Below are 23,903 nucleotides of genomic sequence, written 5' to 3'. Positions count from 1 at the left end.
CGCGCTCACAGCGAAAGCAAAACATTGTGCGCGGACATGCATGCAGACGCGCAGTCGGTCGCCGCGAATTCCTGCGATTGCTGCATTGAGGCTTCATTCTGTTAGTCCTCATTTGGTTATACAGACAGCCCACTATAAGACCATATTTCACATAGCTCAGCGTTTGCCTACCTTTCACGCAAGAAGCCGCTTCGGGAGACTCCATCGCGGCGACCGCGCACAGTGGCGTTCACTGTACGTGTTCGGTAAAGAGATAGCATCTGTAAACGATTCTGTGCTTTCAGTTTGCCCAAGATTATTATATCGACAGTCAAAAACTTCCCTCATTCCCCCTTTCATTATTCGTGGGTTATGCAAACAAACATAAACCGGTCACTTTTTCGCTCTGAGTTAACAGGAAACTGAACCATTTTCGCTGAACCGTAACAAAAAAAATTTCAGTGTGACACTCTGCTCATAACAGAGACAAAGTAATGGAACCAGAGCTGTGAGAACACATTTATTAAAAATTTAGACTTTAAAACAAACTTGAGAATTGGCATACAAACTTCAGCAGCAATGTTTGACTGCACAGTTCTAATTTTGATCTTGCTGGCCTCATACCCTGCTGTGTTAGGAAGAACAAGAATGGGAATATTAAAATGCCTAACTAATGCTGCATTTCCAGCAAAGCTCGTTATGACCAGACAATAATGTAATTACACTATGGCAAAGTATTCGCCCCCTCGAACAAAGTGAAAAGATTTATTTTCGGCAATAAGTTACTATGGCATCTCGTCGCATATTCCTTTCAGCCACTTAAACAAATATGTTTCTTCTCGCTCACTAGAACTATCGGACAACACTGTGTGCATGACTATTGTGATCTTACAAATCAGCATACGAGGCTTTTACAGGTCGTGTGTAAAATTTAAGGAGGAGAGACATTGCTGTTGGCAGTGCCAAGTCAATTCGTCACAACACTAATGAAGTTTATCTTACACACCTAAAAAGTTGCACCACAGTCACAAGACTGAGGTTTACAATGCAAAAACCATTGTGAGCGTCATGCAAATGTGAAAAGAATACTTTCCCATTTCTATTTACAGTATCTCGCGCAATATGTGTGCATTAGGACTTCGCCCTCCTTAGATTAGCATCAAAGCCACTGCCATCACAACAGTCGTCGAAGTGCATTAATAACATGTCATAAGTAGAAATATATACAATCGGCGTCTCCTTTTATAATTAGAGGAAGCAGAAGAGTTGAAGCTATTGCATGAACTGTAATCACATTAGTACTGTAGCTAGGGGAAGTTCAGAGCCTTTATGCACATATCTGCGAGCTTGCATCGTAAGAGAGCCCCATAAAATCACTACGCGTTTGTTACTGTGACGCCACAGCAAAACAAATGTATACAACCCTGCCGCCAAGTAATAAAATGTGCAGCAGTGCCTCCCCTCCATTTCAGATGTAAAAAGAGTGCTGCAAGAACGTTACTTTTCGTTCACACCACATTTACCACATTGTGAAGACACCGGGCAGAACGCAGGCAAAAGCACACTCCTTGTGTCACAAGTTCAGACTCCCAAATCCATATGTGGCTGACTGAAGCACTCGCCAGCCCATGTCACAATTCATCTCCCCGACACGGATGCAGGAAGATATGCAGTGCGGTCCCAATGCTGCAGTGAAAACCTCACAACCCAATGCCAAGTTGTGTGTTGTTGTAATGACCCCATGTCACGGAAAGTAAAGCCCCGAAACACCCCCTACCTGCATACCGTGTCTGAGGGTGCCTGCACGCACAACAACAGCAACGAGTGATGTGTTCACAAGTTGGCAGTCCTTGAGTTTCTATCCACATGGAGCTCAGTGGTGAATCACAGTCGGAGCTGCAGCTGCTTGTGCAGAACCTGCTGGAGCGTGCACTTGCTGATGCTGCTGCTGCTGACTTGAGTCCTGTCGACAAAAACACAGTCAACCATGAGAGGTCTCGAAAGCAAAAATCTTGCCACTACAGAGCAGTTTTTCAAAGCATCAACAGTAAACTGCTAGGCATGTATAACACATGTCACCTGCAACAGATGTTAACCCTAACTGCTGATTGTTTAACCTACAACTTGTACAGTAGAACCTCACTGATACGTTCCCATTTAGTACGATTTCCCAGGGCCAACGTCTGCAATCGGAATGCTACAATTGACTCGCATCATTCTGCTTCGTTCTTACCAGTTATGTAATATGTTACCGAAGAATGTGACTTTTTAGCACTGATCAATACGTCGGCAGACTGCAATCGAACAATACGTTTTTCGTACCAAATACCATGTAAACAAGAAGAGGCACGAGACAAGGCACTTGCAACCAAGAGCAGTAGCCACACACCGTGGCAGCTTCCCCGCAGTGCTTGCTTGCCCATGTCAGGCAAAAATTCCAGTGCACACTCAGCGGTGTCAGCAAATCTTCTTGCGAGACGTCGCACATAACTTTCACTGCAGTTGCTATGCTTGTGTTTGTCTCTTCGACAGCTGTGGTGACAGCGTTGAGGAAGTGCAAGCCTCTGTACCTCAAGGAAACTGTAGCCAATATACTATCAGTTGTCAAGAAATTGAAAAGAAATCCCACAGACATAGTCAGTGAGTTTGGACAGCCAGCATCAATTGTCAACATGTGCAGCCCACATGCAGCATTGGTGGTCACGTGATCTCCTACGAGTGAGAGGCCAAGCACGCAACATCATGCTGGGAAGGGTGGTGGCTTGATGTGGGGCCATCTTTCTGTGTGCTAATTGTTGGACTTCATGCAATCAAGCCCGCACATCCAGGCATGCATGCAGCTTCCGTGGTGTATGCCGGATGTCAAGCTGCAAGTGTCAGGGCAGAAAGCTGCTAGAGAAAGCTGGCGGCTTCACGTGAGCATTGGACCTGCCGAGTTTAGTAAACACCTCACAGAAATGATGAAGTCAGCACGGTACATAATCTTTAGGACAGGTATGCACAGACTCTATCATTGTGATAGCAAGTGCTCGCAGTCATCGAGTGAACTCGGTTTATGTTATCCCTTGGCTTTGTAACACCATGCTTATTTAGTTAGTGAGTGAATGTTTACTGCAATTTATACTTGTCATAAAACTATAAGTCTTGCTTTGAGTGAAAGTCCAGTACTTTGCTATTGCTATCAATGCTCCGACTTTCAGGCAGAACTGCAACATTTCTTTAATGACTTTTGATTGTATCTTCTTTTTGTCACTTTTTTCCCCCAGAACATATGAACGAGGCTCTACTGTAATTTGTGGTATGTAATACCTCACAAACTATATTTTACAAGTAGAGGCACATGTAATAAACACAATGTTTAGCAAGATTTGGTGATGCACAAAAGATAGCAGACCATTACACACATTGCCCACACACACTTATGACACTTCTGTAAGTGAAGAAGAATCAATTTATGCAAGTGCAACTTGCAAAGAGAGACAAGCACCTTAAGGTCTCATTGGGGGAGTCAACAGTTCTCACTGATAAATATAAACACTAAGGACCCTTTGTGTTACCCAAAAAAAAAAAAAATTTGCAGCAATTTGTGAGGGGTGAGAAGGCTGGCAGAAAGGAATCTTTGAAGACTCATGTCCCATCAAAAACAAAACTTCGGACAGTTTTGATTTCTTTAACTGAACCTCTGTGTTGACAGTCTCAAGTTCATTTTATCCATCAGATGAAAGTGCCATGCAGTTAACAAGTTAAGATCCCTTCCAAGGGCTGTCCTCAGCTTCAGTGTGGTGACAGTGCATGCATGTAATGTTTTACCATGGTGACGTTCAAAAGCACAAAGTTGCTACAGGTTAACTCTTGCAAGGAGAGAGAGAGAGGGGGATATTATTGATAGAAAAGTGAATATTTTGGCATGAGTGATGTGGCTCTAGCCTGCTACTCCACGCTGGGAAAGGGCTTTGTGGGAATGAAAGACTAGGTAGGAAGATGATGGAGGGTGGCATGGCAAAGATGATGAGAGCCACACGGCCTACAGCAAGGAAGCTGCAACATGCTTCAGGAGCAGATGACTGCCTGTTGACTCCCCGGACTATATGAAACTGCTGGTCGTACCTGAGGAATAACAACGCCAGGAGCCACCTGGGCCGCTTGGTGCACACCAGCCGGCGGTACCACATGAGGCTGCACAACCTGCTGCTGAACCACCTGTGCATGCTGGCCTGTCGCAACGTGCTGAGGCTGTGCAGCCTGTGGCTGCGCCACATGCTGCTGAGTGCCAAGGTGCTGCTGCTGCTGCTGCTGGGCTAGGTGCTGTTGTTGGGCCAGGTGCTGTTGTTGGGCCAGGTGCTGTTGCTGGGCCAGATGCTGCTGCTGTTGCTGCTGTTGAGCCATCTGCTGCTGGGCTGCGTACTGCTGTGCTGCGGCATGGTCATTTAGGTGCGGAGAAGGCTGGGGCACACCACCACTGGCTGGATGCAGCTGCTGCTGCTGCTGCTGCTGCTGCTGCAGGTGTCCCTGTTGTGGCTGGAATTGACCCTGCTGAGGTTGGAACTGGACTTGGTGTGGTTGGAACTGGCCTTGGTGTGGTTGGAACTGACCCTGCTGATGCTGGAATTGGCCTTGCTGAGGCTGGAACTGTCCCTGGTGCTGCTGTGGCATTCCTTGGTGGTTAGGAACACCTGAAACAAGGAACAAAATCATCGGATTCAGGATGTCTTCAGAAAGCTCAGGTGCGAATGAGATGGTGTCAGGACCAACACAAACAGAACTGTTAGAACTTCAAACTAAAGTGCTGTAAGGCTATGTCTATATTTGTGGTGTGCATGCATAACATGTCGGTATGCTCAGGTTCAATACACAGACAATAAGAAATGCATGGCAACCACATGGTGCAAGCAGAGGCGAGTGCAGTGCAAGATACATAATGAGGATTGTCTGAGACACGCAAAGCAGCCAGAGCATGTGCACAGCAACTGCACTAGGTGCAGACAAGAACTAAAGCAGCCGTTAAAAGAAACTTACTGGCGAAACTCTGCCAATATTTTTTCCTCCTAATAAGTTGAAGTTTTCAGTGGTCAAAGAACACTAAGAGAGAATTTTAAACACGTGCCTGAAACTTTTCCTTCTCTACACCTTCGTGGCAGCCATTACAGTGGTTCCAGCCAATTATATCAACAAAGCACATGGGTCTACCTAAATTAACTGGAAGACAGAATTCTTGACATTCAGTACAGATTGCCCCCAAACCTATTTTTTTCCTCCAGGAAAATGCAATTGCAAAAAAAAAAAAACGGGAATGGTAGCTCATCACAAGGTGTTGTGTTAGTTTTAACCAACAAAGGAGTGTTCAAAGCCAATTTTATATCAACTGAGAGCATGGCAAATATTTAAATTAAGAACCCATAGTAACACCCAGGACAAATTCTTTAATTTTTTGAATATTTCTGTAGCATTATTTGCTTATATTATAGTCTTATTGCACTCTATAATTGTCTACTTTTTTCACAAAAAATATCATTATTGTGATAGGATAAGTAGAAGCAGAGATATCATCACTCTAGAACTGTGCCACCATCAAAAATGCCGTTTTGAGAAAATGAGAAAGAACATTTCACAATATGTTCATAGTGGTTGTGGCAAAGGCCAAATCAATCAAGGATGATACAGAAACCCAATCAAGCAAAAACAAATGCTCTACATCAGTCTGGAGAAGAGAAACACAGAAAGATATTTAGGCCAATTTCCGGCTCCAAAGAGCATTCTCCTCCCTTAATAGGGCCCTGAATTACTTTTTATCGAAGTCAAGAAATGCATTTGAAGCTAAATTGAACTAGAGTAAAACCTCATGATTTCAGATTTCACGGGACTGAAAGAAATGTTCAAATTAACCAAATGTAGAATTATCGAGGTTATCAAGAAAACAATAAACAAACGTCCACATGCTTCTGTTTACTGGATGAATAAGCCAATCATGCTTCTATTTTGCACAAAAGCAGTGCGGAAGCTGTAATTATCATCATCTCGTGGTTGATTAGTGCTCGCAGCAGCGAAGGCCTCGCTCCTTCCTTCACAGCACGGCTGCAGTGCGTAATCATCTGAGACAGGCTTTTCACTACCGCGCGCACATCTCGATTATTTGTTTGCCATTGAGCTGGTTGCTGTCCATCACAATGTAGCCGGTGCTCTTCATCTTCAAAAGCTTGTCAAAACGTAACTACTGTTTGCCACAACCGCTACGGACCAAGCTGCGGCCGCTGTCGACGCGACCTAGTAGTGCTGAAGGCGTGTGGCCGAAGCACGCACGAAACTACTCAACTTATACAAGGCATATTCGAGAAGGCTTTTTGCTGGATAAGATTCACATGCTGTTCCTCAATACCAGGCACACACCACACCTTTTGTAAAAGGCATTGCACGTCCGCTACAAGTGTCGCCTAAACTGTTCCTGACCTTGGTACTGGGCTCCCTGAGGCGGCATGTGTTGGTACTGGGGCTGTCCCTGGTACTGAGGGGGCATGGGACCGCCATGGTACTGCTGGTATGGATACTGTAGCTGAAGGTCTGGGTGCTGCTGCTGGAACCGGCGCAGGTCGTCCTCAGAGTAGACCTGCTGTTCATCCAGGCCCTGCAAGCAGGAGGAGAGAGCAATGCACCGGACCATTGCATGCCTCCTCAACAGTAGCGCTAGAGTGAGGAACAGCCACAGAAGCAGGAGGCCCGCGCAACTGCCCACAGTGGCAGCTTTTCCCTCGCTTGACTTTTCCAGTGACTTCGTTTCATGATTCATAGCCAGGACTAGTTGCTACAACTACCTTATTACTACGGTAACCTTATGTGCCGCTCAGGCCAGGCAGAGGAACAGTTTCTGCGTCTACACACAATTTCTTTTTTTCCAGAGTGGGCTCAAGTTATGCGTACAAGTAGTGTCCTTCTACTTCACTGTAGTACAGGTGCATTGCTTTCAAGATAGACATGCATCTTTGCTTCCATTACAACTGCTTTGAGTACCACTACCTTGGAGTCACTTGATAGTGCCACTCCTTGTGATAACTTTTACACTTTTACTACAGCACGGGGTTCTCACTACAATGGGTGGTGAGGAAAATGCCACCCACTATTCCAGTTCATCGCTGCCACTCATCTTGACCATCCACCCCTTTCGAGCTGCGACTGGACAATTAGAACGGTGTTTTTTTTTTCAGCAATCCACAGGTGGTCTCATCCACTGTGGTCATTCCTTTATCACTGGGCAAATATTAACAAAAAAATTAATATAGAAGTTGAAGATATAATCTTTAATGCACTGTTGACAAAAATTGGATAGAAAATTGAGCTTTGGGATGTGCCATTGCACTGTGGATCATGTGGCTTCCATTGACGCAATGCTGCCACCTTGGCACTGTCATAATGACGCCATCTTGATACCACCATAAAGACGACATCATGAAGAGAGAGATAGAAGCTTTAAATAGTCGCAGCATGGTATTTCACTGTGAAAAAATAAAAGCAAGTGAAAAAGCAAAACAAGCATGGCAGTTTATTACTGCTGGTACATATGCACAGGGTAGTGCTCCTACTGGTTTAAACGCTGACATGAAATACACGCCATTTTAACAATGACGCGCTGTGCATTTGCCCCAGCAACGTTTGGCAATCGCAGTAGGCTGCGTCACTGGCTCAACTTTCTTTCGTTCACATGTTCGACATGCAAAATTGTTGATTATGCCAGTAAACATAGCAGAATGGTCATACTGCAAAAAAGAAAAAGAGCTTAGCCGTCTGTGTGTGTGTGTAAACCTCTAGACAACTGTGTAAGTACTATAGGGCTGTTGCAAGCGTTGGAGAACTGCTCCAACAACTTAATTAAGGCGACTACATAGGTTGTGTACTACAATTGACTTTCTTCATTTTCACTTTGACAGGAATGCTGAAATTTATCGAATTATCCAGAAAGTCAAATTAAAGAACAGTAAAAAAAGAAAGAATGTCCAAACATGCTTCGTTTGCCAGAATTTGCCCAATTTTAACATATGTCTGAATCTAATGCATGCCTGGTTTAAGTGGGTTCAAAGCAGCAAATTAACACTAGGTAAGCAATTACAGTGATCACTTCAGAACTAATACAAATTTACCACAGAAAAAAAAGCTATCATGCTTCTTTTCACTAACAGGTATCGCCTCTTCACAATACTGCAACTTGCATCTATGTTCATTGCACTTTTCCATTCCCAATAATTATCAGAAAGTACTATTTAAAGGAAAGTTAAAGCCAGACGAGCAACTTTCTGTACCTTCCAGCCTTCGTCTTGTTCAAAATCACGACGGTGGGTCATGTCCAGGAACTCCTGGTGGCTTAGCAGGCCATCCTTGTTCGCGTCTCCCTGTACACAAAAGATAAGCAAACATGCAGCTCAACTCTATCCAGCTTGCTGAGATATTCAAAGCTAAGAAACACAGCAACACAACTGTAAGCAGTAAAATCATTTACGAACTTCGACGTGCAGTTGGTGGATATGCAGCTAAAGAAAAGAACACTTCAGTGCTAAAAGGCCAGTTGTAAAAAGGATGACCTGTTTGGCATTTCAGAAGTGTAAACTATCAATCTAAAGTAATGTGGCATTTCTCTATAGTGTTCCTTAACGAAAAAATATCTCACCTCTTTAAGAACATGCTCTCGCATGCGCTCTACTTCTTCATTTCTTTCCACCAGGTCGGTGTCATTGTCACCAGGCTTGTAGATTTTCTTCACCTGAAAGGCAATGCACGCCACATGTTACAGAGTGAAAGGCAGAGGCAGATGAGATTCAAGAAGAGCAGAGCCTACCTCCAAGTTCAGAACAGCAGCGATTTCATCCGGATCAAGGTATCCATCTCCATTAAGGTCTGCAATAAAATAACAATAAGATGCACAAAAGCCAACAATGACATAGCATCAAAAAGCATGTGTCAATGCTGATTTCTGCCACTGCTTTCTATCACTTTGCATCCATGAAGGAAGCGCTTCCTCCAGTGCTTCACCACAGATCGTGCAGTCAAGTGGAAGAGGTGCCCCATAACCTTCAATTAATGCAGATCCAATCCAGCAAATGCGAATGGATGTTCAATAATCGTCAAACGAAATGAATGAGAACAAAGTCACCGAGTATCGAGCCCACGTTTCAACATAGAAACACATCCTTGCTACGGTTTGTAAGTAAAAAAAGAAATATGCATATGCAGGAGCAGGACACAAGTACCAAGAAAATTGCTGAAGCCCAAAATAATTTCAACAAGGCGCACAGTGCATTACGCCTAGCACACGTAACTGACTTGCAAAGTATAAGCACAAGCGAATGCAAGCAATACTGTGAAAATTTCAATGTCACTTTCTATAGAATTTCCACATAGTACACAATAAATAACTTTTTTTTACCATTCTAGCTCACTTTTGCTGAGAATTACACTGTTCTTTATTTTTATTTTCTTTTTTTGCAATTCAGAGAAATCATTTAGAATAGAACTTTCAAATCAGAGGAGCATTTACAAACTGCAAACACACACTGCCAGCTTCCATAACGCACACGTAGGCTAGTCTGTCAGTTTGTCAGCCAGTAGGTTTATTGTGCTCAGTGGCCCAAAGCAACAACTGACCAACCAACAATTTTGACCACTCAGGATTCCTTGAGATTAAGTCAGACCTAACTGCACAGGCAATTTTTCATTTTGCCTTAAATGAAGTGCAGTCACTTTGTGCAGTAAAAGCTTGTTAATTCGAATTCCACAGGGATGCTACGAAAATTGGAATTATCCGAAATTCGAACTAACAAAAGTCAGAAAAAGAATCGATCGGTTAAGGTGTGTGTATAGTCCAACGTGGTGCGAGTACGTGTGCACACACGCTACGTCACGTCGGCGTGGACATCTACACTCCGAAGCACTGGCACAGCCAACGTAACCAAACGCAGCCAACGCGGTCTGACGTGCCCGACGTCGAGATGGCTCCTGCTCCATCCGCGCGTTCGTCGCGCTGACTGGCACGGAGAAAAAAAATGTTGCAGCTTCACCCGAAAAGCAAAGCATAAACTGCGAAAGCAAATTAGTAGATAGCTATACGAAGTAAGTATAAAAGTTTTATCGGCCGTATAAACTTGTAAACATTTGCTTACTAATGAAAGTAACAAACAGGGTGTCTCGCGCACACAGGTAAGCATGAACACATCTTACTCGATGAGCGAGGAAACTCACTGAAGAACGCTGGAGTGGAGCGAGGAAACGTGGCAGTATCAGCGAGCGAATTGACCTTCGTACAGCTCTCGCTTCAACGTGAACAAAACGTACCGTATTTGCACGATTGCAAGTCGACCTATTTTTTGCATTTGAAGATCTGAAGTGAGGGTAGGGGGGGGGTCGACTTACAGTCGAAACCAAAACATGGCACCGCCAAAAAAGCGAGACCAATGAAGTATCAGGGGAGCTACAACATAGATATTTATGTTTTCTCTATGGCCCTACCCATAGCTCTTCGCTATCCCGTGCGTTTATTAGCTTTTTGGAAGGGTTTTTCAACAGTTTTGAGAGTTTTACAGTGCACACAACACTCACTGGGGGGGGGGGGGGGGGCTCGATAGTTGATGGAAATGCGGCTGCTCCATTCGCGATGGCACCCTCAGAACGGCAGCACTTGCGGAGAGTACCGATAGCTCATGGAAGAGCAGACACTGCTCACGTGTTTCTCTTTCCCTGTAGCTAGTTTGATGTGTTTGACTTGATTGCCAGCTATGTGCTACCATGCTTCCTCAGTCGTCATGAGTGATCCAGGCCCACTAAACATTCGGCGCTCGTTCACAGCAGCATTCAAGAGGGCTGCCATCCTTTACGCCGAAGAAACTAATCACTGCGCAGCGGGCCGTAAGTTCGATGTTTTTGAACAGGTGTGAGAGTGGCAACTGCAGTAAAGTAAAATTTTCACCTGTGATAGCAAGCAAAGAATTTCCCACGGGCTGAAGTCGGGACACTTTTTAGAGCTGTAGGCCAAGCTTGCGGCTAACGTCGTTGAAATATGCAATAGGTCCCTGCCAGTGAAGTGTGACATGGCCATGAAACAAGCCCAGATCTTCGCCCTTGAAGGACCTGCTCCGCCGTGAGTACAACAAGTGGCTGGCGGCAGAAGACGGCGAACTTAGGCCAACCGGACTAATCAAAAGAGCCTTCCCGATGGCTGCGTGTGGTTGGGTGCATTCGGCATGGGCTGCTGTTCCACAAGACGCCGTGGTGTGGTCATTTGCCAAATGTGGAATTTCCCTGGACGACGACGCACTGCGGGACCGTAGCAGTGATGACAATGGCAGCACTCGTGAGGACGATGGCACAGGTGAAGATGAGTAGTCCAGCAACAATGTCAGCTACTAATAAATTTTCGTTATCAAATGCGCCCTCGGGTATGCTCTTCCTTTTTTTTTCCCCCTGTCACACGCGATATGGGGGGTCGACTTGCATTTGAGTCGACTTACAATCATGTAAATACGGTACAAAGCACATCGCATACGAAGCTACCGGCACTATGCACACTCTGCAAACATCGCAGATCACTTTGAAGATGAGGCCCATGCGGCTGCACACTATGGCCATGTTGCACATAGCTTTGAAGATAAGGCGCCTGCATGGCCGCGCTGTAAGCAGCAGCCCCTAGTGAGAGAGTCGCTAAATTAAGCAAGTTTTTTTGTCACTTTAATGACAATTTTGCCTTTGTGGAGTCTTAATAACTTTTTCTTAGCAACGTTTTTAGTAATGTAAACAGCCAGTGAATGGCCCAGGTAAAGTGCCTTAAAAGACTGGCTAAGTACAATGCCCTATCCCAATTTATTCTTTTTCCAAGTGGGGTACATATATATGTGCCTAAATTTGTCTCTGCTCTTAAAACACATACCGAATGTTTCTGGCATCTAACAAAGAACACAGAGCATGGAAGCAACAAGAAGAATGATGTTTATTCATGATGGCTTGACGATATATGTAGCCTTCAGGTAACTGCCTGAAAACAGCCACGTCATACAGAAATTGTGCTAGGCGAAGGGCCCATAAAAAGAGTGCATTTGCAACTGATATGATATACCAAAGAGCTTATTAGTGAGCCATCTTGGAAGCATCACAGCTGCTTTTCTAGACAAAGCACAGTCTTGACCTCTGACACCGTTTTAGAAAATACAGTAAAACCTTGTTAAACCGCACACGCTTAAACAGTAGTTTCGTTTTAAAAGTAGTAAAGTCAAATCCCCGACTCGGCAACCATTGAACATAATGTGTTTTGTATCCGCATAAACAGTACCAGCTTATTGCGTATGCATCGGTTAGCATGTAGTGTTTCCACTTTTCGTCGCGCAGCCTGGCAGAACAACAAGCCCCAAAGATCGGAACAACGGCCTCCAAGCGCCCTGAGCGATTGCGTGTGAAGCCACATCAACATTATTTTGGCGCCGTGCAATCAAGAACTCGCGTCATACCGAAGCTTGGATAAAAAAGACGCCGGATGCACAGCATAGAAGAAAAATTAGACATTGTTCGTGCTATTTAACATGACACGAAGAAGTCGGCACTGGCACGCGACAGGGATCTGCTGTTGACTACGGTGTGTGGCATTTGGAATGCAAAATTGCTCGGCAGCGCTGCTGCGACCACGAAGAAGATGTCAGCTATGAGGTTCAACTTTTCACCATCGTTGCCTCTGTTGTTGCCAAAGTGCCGACTACTGACAGTGATGAGAATGACACGGAAAGCGATAGCACGGGCGATTGAGGCCCAACAGTGGCAGAAGCTGCGCATTATGTCAGCCTCATGAATGCAATCGTCATGACAAGAAGAGCACCCCGCAATGAAAAAGGCGCTCCGCAACTTCTGCAATGCTACCGCGTGCGTGCACAGAGAATACGTAACACCATTGAGGAATCTGCCATGCGAGTGTTTGCCGTGAGGAGGGGGCTGGCTGATAAGCTGGCTCGCAGCTTCAGTAAGTTTGAGGCCACTGTCGTCATTGCTAGGCAGCCGCGGCATTGAACGAAAATAACACTTTTGTCGCGCGAAGTGAATAAATACTGCATTTTTTTCCCCTTTCATTATACTCTCTCCAAGTTTCGCTTTTGACAGGTAAGTGGGCGATCTCAGGCTATTTCAGTTGAGCAGTACCACCATTTAGTAAGTACTTTTTCCGAGCTGCGGCCAACTACGGTTTAACGAGGTTTCACTGTAGAGGGCTGTTATACCTTTTCACATTCTGACTGTTGACTCACCACCACTGGAGGCAATGAAACATTGAAATCTATAGTTTTAAAAAGAACAAGGAAGACGTCCAGGAGCAATTAAAACAAAGACAACATTCTTAGCAAGTCATTATTATCGCAACTTAGCGACTTTTCACTAAAAATGGAGTGCTTTAGGCAGCGACCTGGCAGAACTTCGTAAAAAAAAAAAATTATACCAGCACTGGCACGAGCAACAGTTGATTGGTATCAAAAGCTGGAGAGCCATACACAGTGCATTGCAGCAGAACATGTACCACTCACCGTGCATGGAAAAGAAAGTGTTGGGATTGAAATCCTCAGGGTCCATGTGATCCTGCTCTTGCCACACTTCCTCCAGTTGAGGCTTGCTGCCCTGCAAAGGAAACACTACATAAATTTACACTGATGAAGTACTCTTTCAAGACTCTACTTGCGTTATTCCCAGGGCAATAGGTTGATTATGAGAAGAAAAGATTTAAAGCCAAAGTTGCTTTTGTTTTTTAAGTCAGTCTGATGTAAAGGATTTTCAATTTATTTAGTCATATTTGGATCCTTGTGGCTCGATACAATTTTGTTAAAACTTGCCAAGTTCAGTGTTTCATTCTTTAGAATTAAGTGGGAAGATAAAGCCTTCCCCCAACCCTCATTTCTTTGTCCTCCCACTTCTGTCACTAGTGTCAGCAGGCAAAAAGAAGCAAATAAAAGTCTCAGTGCTGGCACCAAGCCCATAACGCACCGGCTCATGAACAGCAGGGTGCTCCTTGTGCTTCTTGATGGTCTCATTGTGGTGCTGCTCTATCTTGACCCGTTCCTCAGCCGTCGCATTCTCCAGGGCCTTACGGTACTCGAGTTCCTTGCGCATCTCGTACTCCTTGAATTCAGCCTTACGTTGCTCATCCAGTGCTTCCAAGTCCTTTGTCGCCTGCAGGCAAGAAGGACAGCATACTGTTCGCATCTGCCTTGCACTTCACAGCAAGAGCAGCAGGTTACCATTAGAGCTAAACCACTACAGGTAAATTTCTGTCGCATAACTTTTTTTACAAAAATCTAATTGTAAGGTTTCATTGTCCAAATGCAACATGCATCTGTGAGGGACGCTCGAGTTGGAAAGCACTGGATTAATATCAGTCACCTGGGAGTTTCTAATGTGGCTAGGTGGGCTAGTTAAACATGTTTTGGGAGCAAACAGTGCTAAAACATCACCCACAGAACAAGAAGACATAGTGCCGCATTCTGTGTCCACTTGTATTTTGTTCTGGGTTCTTTAACTTGCACCTAAATGCAGGTACATGAGTATTATTACATTCTGCCCTTACAGAAATGTGGCTGTGGCAGCTGGGAATCAAGCCTGCAACCTTGCGCTCAGTGGCTTAACATCGCAGCCATTGAGCCACCATGGCAGATTCAATAGCAGAATCAATCACAGACACCACAATTTTCCTAAAATTCCCTCTTCAGAACACATGTATGCAGTTGCTACATGTCCACCAACCTACCAATGCACAGTTATTTGTTCAATGTGGAAACTTTTCAGCAGCAGGGCGTGCTGCCAGTTCATGTAACTGCTGAACAATCCACTTGACTAATACCGCGCAGTGCGACATCTCAAAATGAATGTGCAAGTGTCGTAATATGTGTAAACCTGACCGCTCTGATGTGGGCAGTTTAGACAGCAGAACATGAGTCCCTGCAAAGAGAGCAAAAGCTCGACTTTTGATGTTCCCACTCTTTTAAACTACCGTATTTACTCGCATAATGATCGCACTTTTTTCGCCAGAAAAATTGACGCAAATTCAGGGGTGCGATCATTACGCGGGTTAAATTTCCCACGAAAAAAAAATTTTTTTTTTTCGTCCCGCGTTTGCTGCGGGATGCGGGTGCGGGACACCAAAACAAAAATGGCGGCCGGCGGAGCAAGCCGAACGCGCCAAACACGATTTTTTTTTCTTCTCGTGAGTACATTACGTGCATTGAAACAGTTTCTTCCGTATCAGTGATGAATAATATCGTTAATATCGGCAAGTTTGCGGCAATAACGTAGCCATGTCCACTTTGAGGGGACAGAAACAGATGGGCGCACTTAGCTGCCAGTGACAGAAATGCATGGCCGGTGTGCTGCGGAAACTGCGGAACTGGTTTCACTACTCTCCTAACACGGCACGTTTCCGCTAAGGGTGGGCGAATATCTTAGCCGTGTTACAAGCGTCGGCGTATGAATAGGGTACACTTTTAACGTATCCGTGTAAACGTGGCTACTATCATTGCCGCGCGCGATTTGTTGCGTGCTCACGAGTGCAGATGAAAAGAATCGAAAGGCGCATCTTTTGTTTTTGTTGACCACAACGATTATAAAGCCTACCCATAATAAAGGCAAGTTTGGTGGTACCTCTTTTTGTCATGGAAGTGCGTAAAGTGATGAAAGTAATGAAATGAGGCATCCACTTAAGAATGTTTGGTGCGTGCAGGCGAGTCGTTCGCGTAGCATTCGACAGATGGTAAGCGCGATCATTGTTAGCTAGACTTGGAACACCACATATCGCTGCGGCAAGTTCGGGGTGCGATCATTACACGGGAAATAAAAAAAATCGAATTTTGACGACAAAATTCAGGGGTGCGATCATTACGCGAGTGCGATCATTATGCGAGTAAATACGGTATTAACAATCAACCTGCCTGATCGATATATGCAGTTCTGTGGTGACTCCATTAGCCAAGAAAAAAAGCAATGCTCTGGACAGCCGCTACAGTGCATCCCCCTATGCAGCTACATTTGACCTAAGCTTGAGCGTGGGCCTACATGTTTGACCAATGCTCCACAACTGATGCCTGTTACACCTCAAAATGGCAATGGGAATTGTTTGGGTGTTTCCCAGGAAGCAACTACTTGACAAGCCCACCCATATCACGACTGGAGCTTGACGTTTGCTATTGACAGGTCAACAAAGAAGCTCCCTTGAGGCGATAGCAGCCATGGCATTCTGCAAAGTGGTAACAACAATCAAGGCCAGGCTTGTTAACTCACTACAACTTGACCATCACGGAGAGCCCACTAATTCATGCAAGGGGCCAACACCGACAACTTTCATGGGAACAGTGTCGAGTTCAGATTCCCAATTGCCACGAAGCTGAAACGTCATGGGTGGGATTTTGTGAACAGTTTGACCATTATGGTTGGCTGACACATGACCATCAAATTCCACCATCTAGTTACTTAGGGAAAACAAATGTTTTAAAAGCGGACATCTTTGTTTCAGTGAGGTGTGTGCTCAGACATGAGTGTGCTGGCATATGTGTTCTCATAAGTGCGGTGAAATCAGACATTTAAAAGTTCGCCAGTATGGAGTTAAATGCTATAAAAGTTTGTTTTGAGCTAGTGTCCTGCTACTGCATACCTTTTTAATGAGACACAATAAACAAAATACCGGTAAGAAAATCTACACAGGATCATTGCTTTTTGTCTAAACATTTTGGATGTTACAGCATTGAGCACCTTCGGGAGCTCACTTTGCCCACTGTAAGAACATTCTTACTTGTAGAAGCTGGCAACCCCACCACTCCTACTTTGCCATTCTTTTTCTTTCTGCAACTCACACAGCAAGTACATTCTATGGACAACATTTCATATAGACATTAGAACACAAGGCTTCTTTGAAAAACTGTCTTCATTAAAGGTTTCATACTGTAAAGAAAGCTCAAAACATTGCTTGCCTAAGCAATAAACAGTGCAGGAATAACCAGCTTACTTCATAGACATGTCTTTCAGCTTACTCTCATAATTCACAACATACAAGGCAAAAAGAGAAAAAGAAAAGAAAAACTACTTACAGTGACAATCAGCTTCTTCAGGTCTTCAATTTCAAAGGTGTGTGGATTCTGGGTATCAATATGGTGGGGCATCTTGACACTACCACGGTCCAGGCCTGCTAGGTAAAACAAAAGCATGTACATTCGAAACACGGAGAAAGTAAGGCAAGCAGGTGTGAGCCTGACACCACAGGTAGTCAAATGTAGCTTTGAAATATGGTTATGACAAAATTGTGCTAATATAACTTGTCTATCGTGTTCAAAACAATTATTTCTTTTATTTATTATTTCATTCTTTTGTCAGTTTTTGCTGTTAGCGTTCTGTATAGCCCACTCCTGCTTAAAGCCTGGCACTCAGCATAGCAGTACTTTTCAGATAGATACATTCAAACAAATACAAATATACAATACATACAATACATTAAAATAAATTAATAACAAGCTAAATGAGCCCAATGAGTAAATGACACAAAAACAATGTTTACCAAGAAAAAAAGTGCAACATTGTCATTTTACATTTTGAATCAAAAGTGTGACGCCAGTTAGAATCATGTGTTAAATGGCTTCAACTATTACCACAACTGTGAAACTACAATAAACAGCAACAGCACTGTGCTAAGAATGTTGTCACTCATTGACGCTGATGTGTCTGGTGCTGCTCACTTCTTGTGAAAGTTGAGCTATCCACAAAAGTCATCATCCGAGAATATTTCAAACTTTTTTCGACCAGTTTTGGAATCAGTCACTTTTTTGCTGCTGATATCGATATTCCAGAATTTTAGGCGGTCCTCTTCAAGTCCGGATCATCAGTCAGTGACTGTAAATCCTTTAGGAGCTAAATCGTGCATAGTGTCTTTGTTTTGTTATTTAACAGCGTGTTTGTGTAATAAGTTTCCTGGGCATGTTTTACTTTGTCACGAACCTGTGGCAAGCATATCAGAGGAGTTCTACTGTAGTATTAATCTAGCCTCGTCTAAAAAATAGAGCTGAGAGCCAATGAAAACAATTGACCCAATCATCCACCAGCATGTTGTCGCAGGCAGTCATCGTCATAACTGTTGATTTACAAGCAATATGTAAATGAACAAAACTGTGCCTTTTATATGGCTAGTTGCTCATTACATCTACATCACAAAATTTCAGCCCTTATATTACATCATGGTGCTAGCAAGCAATAACTACATTCTATATCCTGCTACAATAAAGAGCAGGCCACTTGCACATGGAAATGCCAAGAAACTGTATGCAGGGCTTTAAATATCACACAGTTGGCTGCCCTGACTCAGCCATGTTGAATTTATGAACTGGACAAAAAGATTAGGAGCATTAATTTATTATCTGAAAGGTTAAATGACCAAATGCTGAGCCCAAATAGTAACTTTTACAAGGAAACTAATTTTTCCTGCAGCTTATGTCTAGCCCAGACCACAGGACTAACGTTTGTTAATTAAAAGCACTGAGTGCAGCTGACACATCAGTTGGTGTCAACTGAAACAGGCTTCAAATTGAGCAAACAAACAAAGAAGAATTACGATCACAACCTGGAAGACCCCAAAACAGGAAAGCCTGTAGTGAAGCTCACCAAGTTCTTTCTCCTTGGCCTGCACAGTGAGCTTTCGCAACCGGTCCATCTCGATCCTTTTGAGCTCATCCAAGCGGTTTCGGACATCATGCTTCACAAACTCAAGTTCACGAGCCACGCTGCCAGACTGCAGGAAGAGAAACATATTTCTTGCTGCTACCATGATCGAGTACCCACATGCACCAACAGTCTATGCAACAGTCAGCAAAATATATTGGGAGGTATAGGTTGACCACATTGACCTGTAGTGCTAAAGACAGATCAGAAGGAAAGAAGGCAGTGATTGTATGCGCCTCCTTTCCTTATGCTTCGTCTTTTGCACTACAGTTAAATATGGTCAAAAGAATGCACAAGCTAAAGTGGTAAACCTACTTAAAGGGACAATAAAGGCAAATACTAACTAGACATGGACCGTTCCAGAAACCTCGCAACGCTTGTTTCGTGCCAAGAAAAGACTTCGTTTACAAGAAAATTGCATCTGAACGGTTCAAATACCACCATAGCCATTCAAATCTCCCGCCACCCAACCGCAGACTGGTGATGTTGCATATGCGGTCACCACCCTTTGCGGCCGTCAGTGAGTAAAATGGCACCCGACAGATGGTTGTACAGTGTTCTGCACAGAACGCAAATGCTCAGCCATGGAGAAACTGAGCCACGACAGAGCAGTGAATTCACCACTGCAGATGCTTCTGGTCAACTGGTGTGGACCATTCGGGCATCCCACAACATCACATGGAAGTGGAATTCTCTGCTACTTGCAGTTTGTACGAGTTTCGCGAACCAGCATAACCAGCACAGCACTACGCCATGACAAAACTACTGAAATGCGAAAGTGCGGGTGGTGCAGAGTCGAGCAAAACAAAACCCTTTGACCGCCTGCGTCATTGTGAAGGGTAATGCCAATGAGTTCCTTTTTCTAAAGATGAAAAAGAACTGGACAAGCAGCATTTTCTTTCATCCTATCATGAAATGCAATGATGTATTCAGAACAAGTGGTTAAGCACTACTAACAAAATCTAAATGAGGAGTGCCTTCATCATCAAACAAATACTTGAATGTCCCAGGGGATTCTGATCGTCTCCTGTATTTACCTAAATTTCTTGATAACTAAGGCTCTGTTTGCAATGACATTGACACCTTAGATATTCTCGAACACTAATCTATCACTTTAGCTTGACTTAATATTTGCCTTTAGTGACCCTTTTAAATTCTCTGATCAAGACAACCTACATTTTTAAATGTTGTTTTTCTCCACAAGACACCCCATACTTTCGCTAGTGTTCAGATAATAAAGGTCTGAATTTGTCTCTGAAAGTGCCCCAAATGCATCCCAGTTCAAGCACACTAGGAAGCAGACAGAATATTCTACACCACATCAGTTGCCTATCACTTAACTGTGAACTATTGCCAACTGGACCAGAATGACGAGAAGCATGCGATTGGGCTCCACCCCAACAGATAAATCCCAATTCAATTCAATTCTGGAGTTTCACATGCGAAAACCACAATCTGGTTAAGAGGCATGCCATAGTGGGGGACTCCAGATTAATTTTGACCACCTGGGGTTCCTTAAGGTGCACCTAAATCTAAACACACAAACGCTTTCACATTTCACCTGCATCAAACCTGCAATCTTTAGCTTAACAGCCCCAACACCATACCCACTGAGCTACTACATCAGGCTAGACAAATCCAGAGCAGAGCAAACATATGGCGCATTAGAGTATTCCGCTATAGCGTTACCATTCTATCGTTACACTTACCGATACTACCTGCTGTTGATTAAGCATTCAGGCAGTTTACCACGAATGCGCAGTTGGGAGGAAGAGGTGGGATGGTGTAAAGCTGTGCTAATATACTGTATATTGTGTCATGCAACATCTGCGACACCTCCCACACTGAGTACACTTTACGACATCTGTGGCTCCTGACAATGGAGTTTTACGTAAAGACCATGCATGGCAATCTGTTCTTGCTAACACTAACCTTTTTTTAAGCCACATTTTCTGCAGGTCTCAGAATGGCACATCCTCCACACAGAATTTGCAACACCTAAAATTGTTTGTAAATGAACATTTTGCACTTTTGCCACATAAATGTATGCCTTCTACTTAGCAGAATTTTATTAGCCCACTACTTCAGTTTAAACAGCACGTGTGAATTATGCAATGTGTAATTCATTCACATCTGTTTCTTTCTATTCTCAGGTCTCTCAAATGCATGAACTTAATCTTGTAGAATAATGATACTGAGTAAGTGACGCAGTCCTATGCAACATTAATAACATGAGCTACTCAGGCAAAAAATGTAAAATGCTTGTGCCACCCACTTTGTGCGACTTCAGAAGAGGTCAAGTCAGAACTTGAAGTGCCATTGTAGCATCGCTGATTCCACCGTACAATTGGGCTTATGTTACTTATTTTATTGAATTTATTTCATTCACTTTGTTTACTAATTAAAAATTAACAGAAGTTGCTTTTGTTACTTGGTTTCGGTGTACCTTCTGGGGTCTGCTTAAAAGTGAATTGTGAAAATGGTTCGCAAGGCCTCATAGCAATTACAGCAATCGTTTTAAAGAAGGTGGTTGTACTCACTTACAAAAAGAAGCCAATGTGGTGATGCTGGGCTTTCACACAGAGTGCAAAGAAATGTGCGACAAGAGCTTCAGGCACATGGCGCAACCTTTGCTTTATGAATTACCTCTCTCTTCCTTTGGCTGCTTCGAGCACATCAGAAAGTCCTCTATCACTGCTTCACAGTTCACTCAAATATGAGCCTGAGCAGCATGGACATATACATGCTAAGAAATTATCATCGGCAGAAGTGCACCAGATCACATCACAAATCAGTACCCTACACTTTGCAAATAATACCCTCAATTGTAATTCCTCTCACGTAGTACTTCCACTTTGAGTTGAAGGATGAGTCCAGCCACAGAGTTAATGCATACCCTCTTCCCATAATAAACTCAGCTGAGATTCCAGCAATGTCTTGCATCATTTCTTGATTCTGAGTTTGAATGTGTTTAGCTCGCTGCCTTTTGTTGTTGATATATCATGAGGAGTGAACATTTTCTAACAGTATGACATAACAATGATGAAATGTTCAGGCTTCAAAAGCAAGTCATATCCAGAAACAAAAATTTTCCTATAGTCATGCCATGCGACACCTGTTGACAACTTTCAGATGTTTTGATTGAGTGCAATGGCTATGAAGTCAATGACATTTTCCTTTTCTTTAATGTGATGAAACATGCAGGTACTGAATATTGTAAACACTGCTTAAAAAAGCACGGAATATTGATGAACAAGCAAATGAAAAACAAACAAGAAAAAGCACTGTGAATCAATCGTATGCCACTTGACATGCCTTTTCCTCTGTGGCAAGACCTTTTTCTAGTAAAAGGCAGCCTCACAAAAAACCCATAGATCACAATAAGTAATCAGTCACTGTCAATAGTGAACAAAGCACAATAGGTGAGTAAAATGAACTGAAGTTCTTTGTTAATGCAAACACCAAGATGAATCTACACTTCAGATGAACTTTATATGCCACAAGCAAGATACTGTGAGGCCACTTGTAAGTAAAAAACAAATGACATAACTGATCTTATAGGCATATTACATGCCACCAAAAATTAGATTAGAGCAGCTTCCTTACACTACTCTGCAGTGAGATGTCAGCTGATAAACAACTGCATCTGTGCACCTTGCATCAATTAAGTGGCAGTCTAGAAATCATATTGCATGCAAATGTGGACAGCCACAATTTATTTTCAAATGAATATGTTTGCAACCTTTGAGAACAGACAAGGCACAATTAAATTATTAGGTCAGATTAAAAACTAAAAGTAAAGGCCGTACTTTCAATGGCAGGACAAATGAAAACGGCAAGTTTTGTTAAAGCCTCTTGCGAAGCCATATTACTAACTCAAAAGAGAAAGGTCGAGGTAGCAAGTGGGTGATGTAATCTGAACAAAAAGGGTAAAAGAGAAACTAACTGAAGAGACAGCACTAAAAAAAAAAAAAAAACATGACACGATGTGCATGTTGGGCATGAATTTGGAACAATTAATGATATACAGAACATTAATGTACTTACCCTAATGTCATCTACGTTGACCGCTTTTAGCTTAGAAGAGAATTCTGGGTCCTCCTCAAGTGTTTGCACTACTTCCTGAAGGTAGCGGCTGTATTCCAGGCCCTGTTCAAATGATGACAGCAACTTTAGTGCAACTGGCAATTTGGCCAGGTAATTTACGGACACGTTACTATGCCAATTATGCATGCGTTGGCAAAGGTGGCACGACGGAAAAGCTGAAGGGTTGGCCGATACGTACGAAATCAGCAGGCTCTTCTATGGTGTTAGCCTTGGCTGGCTCTTCCTTTTTCCTCTTGTCTACTGGCGGGCCGACAACTCCTTGTAGAATAAGAAGCAAAAGGCAAGCTGCTTGGTACACTTTCACGGCCATTCTGAAAAGAAAAAAATGTGGAGTGGCATATAGGTCACAGGGTCAACAAACGCCAGCGAAATCTGGAGCCTCACAACAATCACACGTGTAACAGCGAGATTCGAAGCGCTAAGGCAGATGATATGCCGAGGCCACGATCTGACAACCGCTGACGAGGGTTTTTACGTGTAACCGACGGTGTACTGCCTAGGCGAGACACAAAACCATTGATCAACCGGCGTACACTCACAGGGAACTGCGCTGGCTTTCTAAACGAGAAGACTAGAACGGGGTGCCAACTACAAGAACAAAATGTCTGTACGAAAACCGTCGAGTGACAAGGAAAAATCGGTTCCGATGCCAGACGCCGATAACTGCCGGAGAAACTGGCCCGAAAGAGAAAACCAAACGGAAGTTTCATCACATTTAGAGCGACTGATCGCAAACAAACGCGTCACAGACCGGTTTTCTCCAACGAAGGGAATCTCCAATCAGGCCCAGACGCTGAAGACCGACGGCAATTGCGTTGATTAAATCAAACAGATGCTTAGAGCAACCTGGCTCAGCTGTGAAACTTGAAAGCGCAAATAAAAATCAATGCGCGATCCGTCATGCGCATATGCATGTCGCGTGCGTGAAGACAGCTGTCTAAAAGCACGAAGGACTCACGCTTTAGTTGAACTTTAACGAGGAGCGGGAACGGCGTGCTCTTTAAACAGCCGGCGGCGAGAAGAGTATTACGTCTCGCCTCATACGCGACGTGGAACTAGCGAGATTCGCCCTTCGCTACCCGCTGGTTTCATTGCAGGCTGACAGGTAACAAAGGTATCCGCCAGGT

General features: G+C 43.7%; 1 protein-coding gene across 4 annotated transcripts; it reads right to left on the bottom strand.

The window, feature by feature from the left end:
- Positions 1-486: 486 nt before the first annotated feature.
- Positions 487-23,903, bottom strand: NUCB1 (Nucleobindin 1). 4 transcript variants are annotated; one of them, XM_070535825.1, is made up of 13 exons: positions 23,735-23,903; positions 22,955-23,087; positions 22,717-22,818; positions 18,613-18,739; positions 17,052-17,149; positions 13,963-14,148; positions 13,509-13,599; positions 8,798-8,856; positions 8,630-8,722; positions 8,265-8,354; positions 6,424-6,598; positions 4,087-4,652; positions 487-1,942 (listed from the first exon to the last, which is right to left on the bottom strand). In XM_070535825.1, exons 2-13 carry the CDS (start codon positions 23,084-23,086, stop codon positions 1,853-1,855), a joined length of 1,809 nt encoding a protein of 602 aa, XP_070391926.1. In that variant the 5' UTR covers position 23,087; positions 23,735-23,903; the 3' UTR covers positions 487-1,852. The 4 variants fall into 4 exon arrangements, with proteins under 4 accessions (XP_070391926.1, XP_070391929.1, XP_070391928.1 ...); XM_070535828.1 differs by having other exon boundaries at positions 17,052-17,146; positions 23,735-23,902; XM_070535827.1 differs by lacking the exon at positions 23,735-23,903 and adding an exon at positions 23,528-23,659.

This window comes from Dermacentor albipictus, chromosome 3 (genome assembly GCF_038994185.2).
Source record: "Dermacentor albipictus isolate Rhodes 1998 colony chromosome 3, USDA_Dalb.pri_finalv2, whole genome shotgun sequence".
NCBI lineage: Eukaryota > Metazoa > Arthropoda > Arachnida > Ixodida > Ixodidae > Dermacentor > Dermacentor albipictus.
Note: the sequence above shows the minus strand (reverse complement) of the source record. Positions and strands in the feature narration are given on the sequence as shown.

Excerpts from the sequence above, each read along its gene's own strand:
- NUCB1 (XM_070535825.1), bottom strand. The coding sequence starts at position 23,086 with ATGGCCGTGAAAGTGTACCAAGCAGCTTGCCTTTTGCTTCTTATTCTA. Across the intron at positions 8,355-8,629 it reads GAGAGCATGTTCTTAAAGAG|GGAGACGCGAACAAGGATGG; the intron begins GTGAGATATTTT and ends TTTTGTGTACAG. Across the intron at positions 4,653-6,423 it reads TCAGGGAGCCCAGTACCAAG|GTGTTCCTAACCACCAAGGA; the intron begins GTCAGGAACAGT and ends TCCTTGTTTCAG.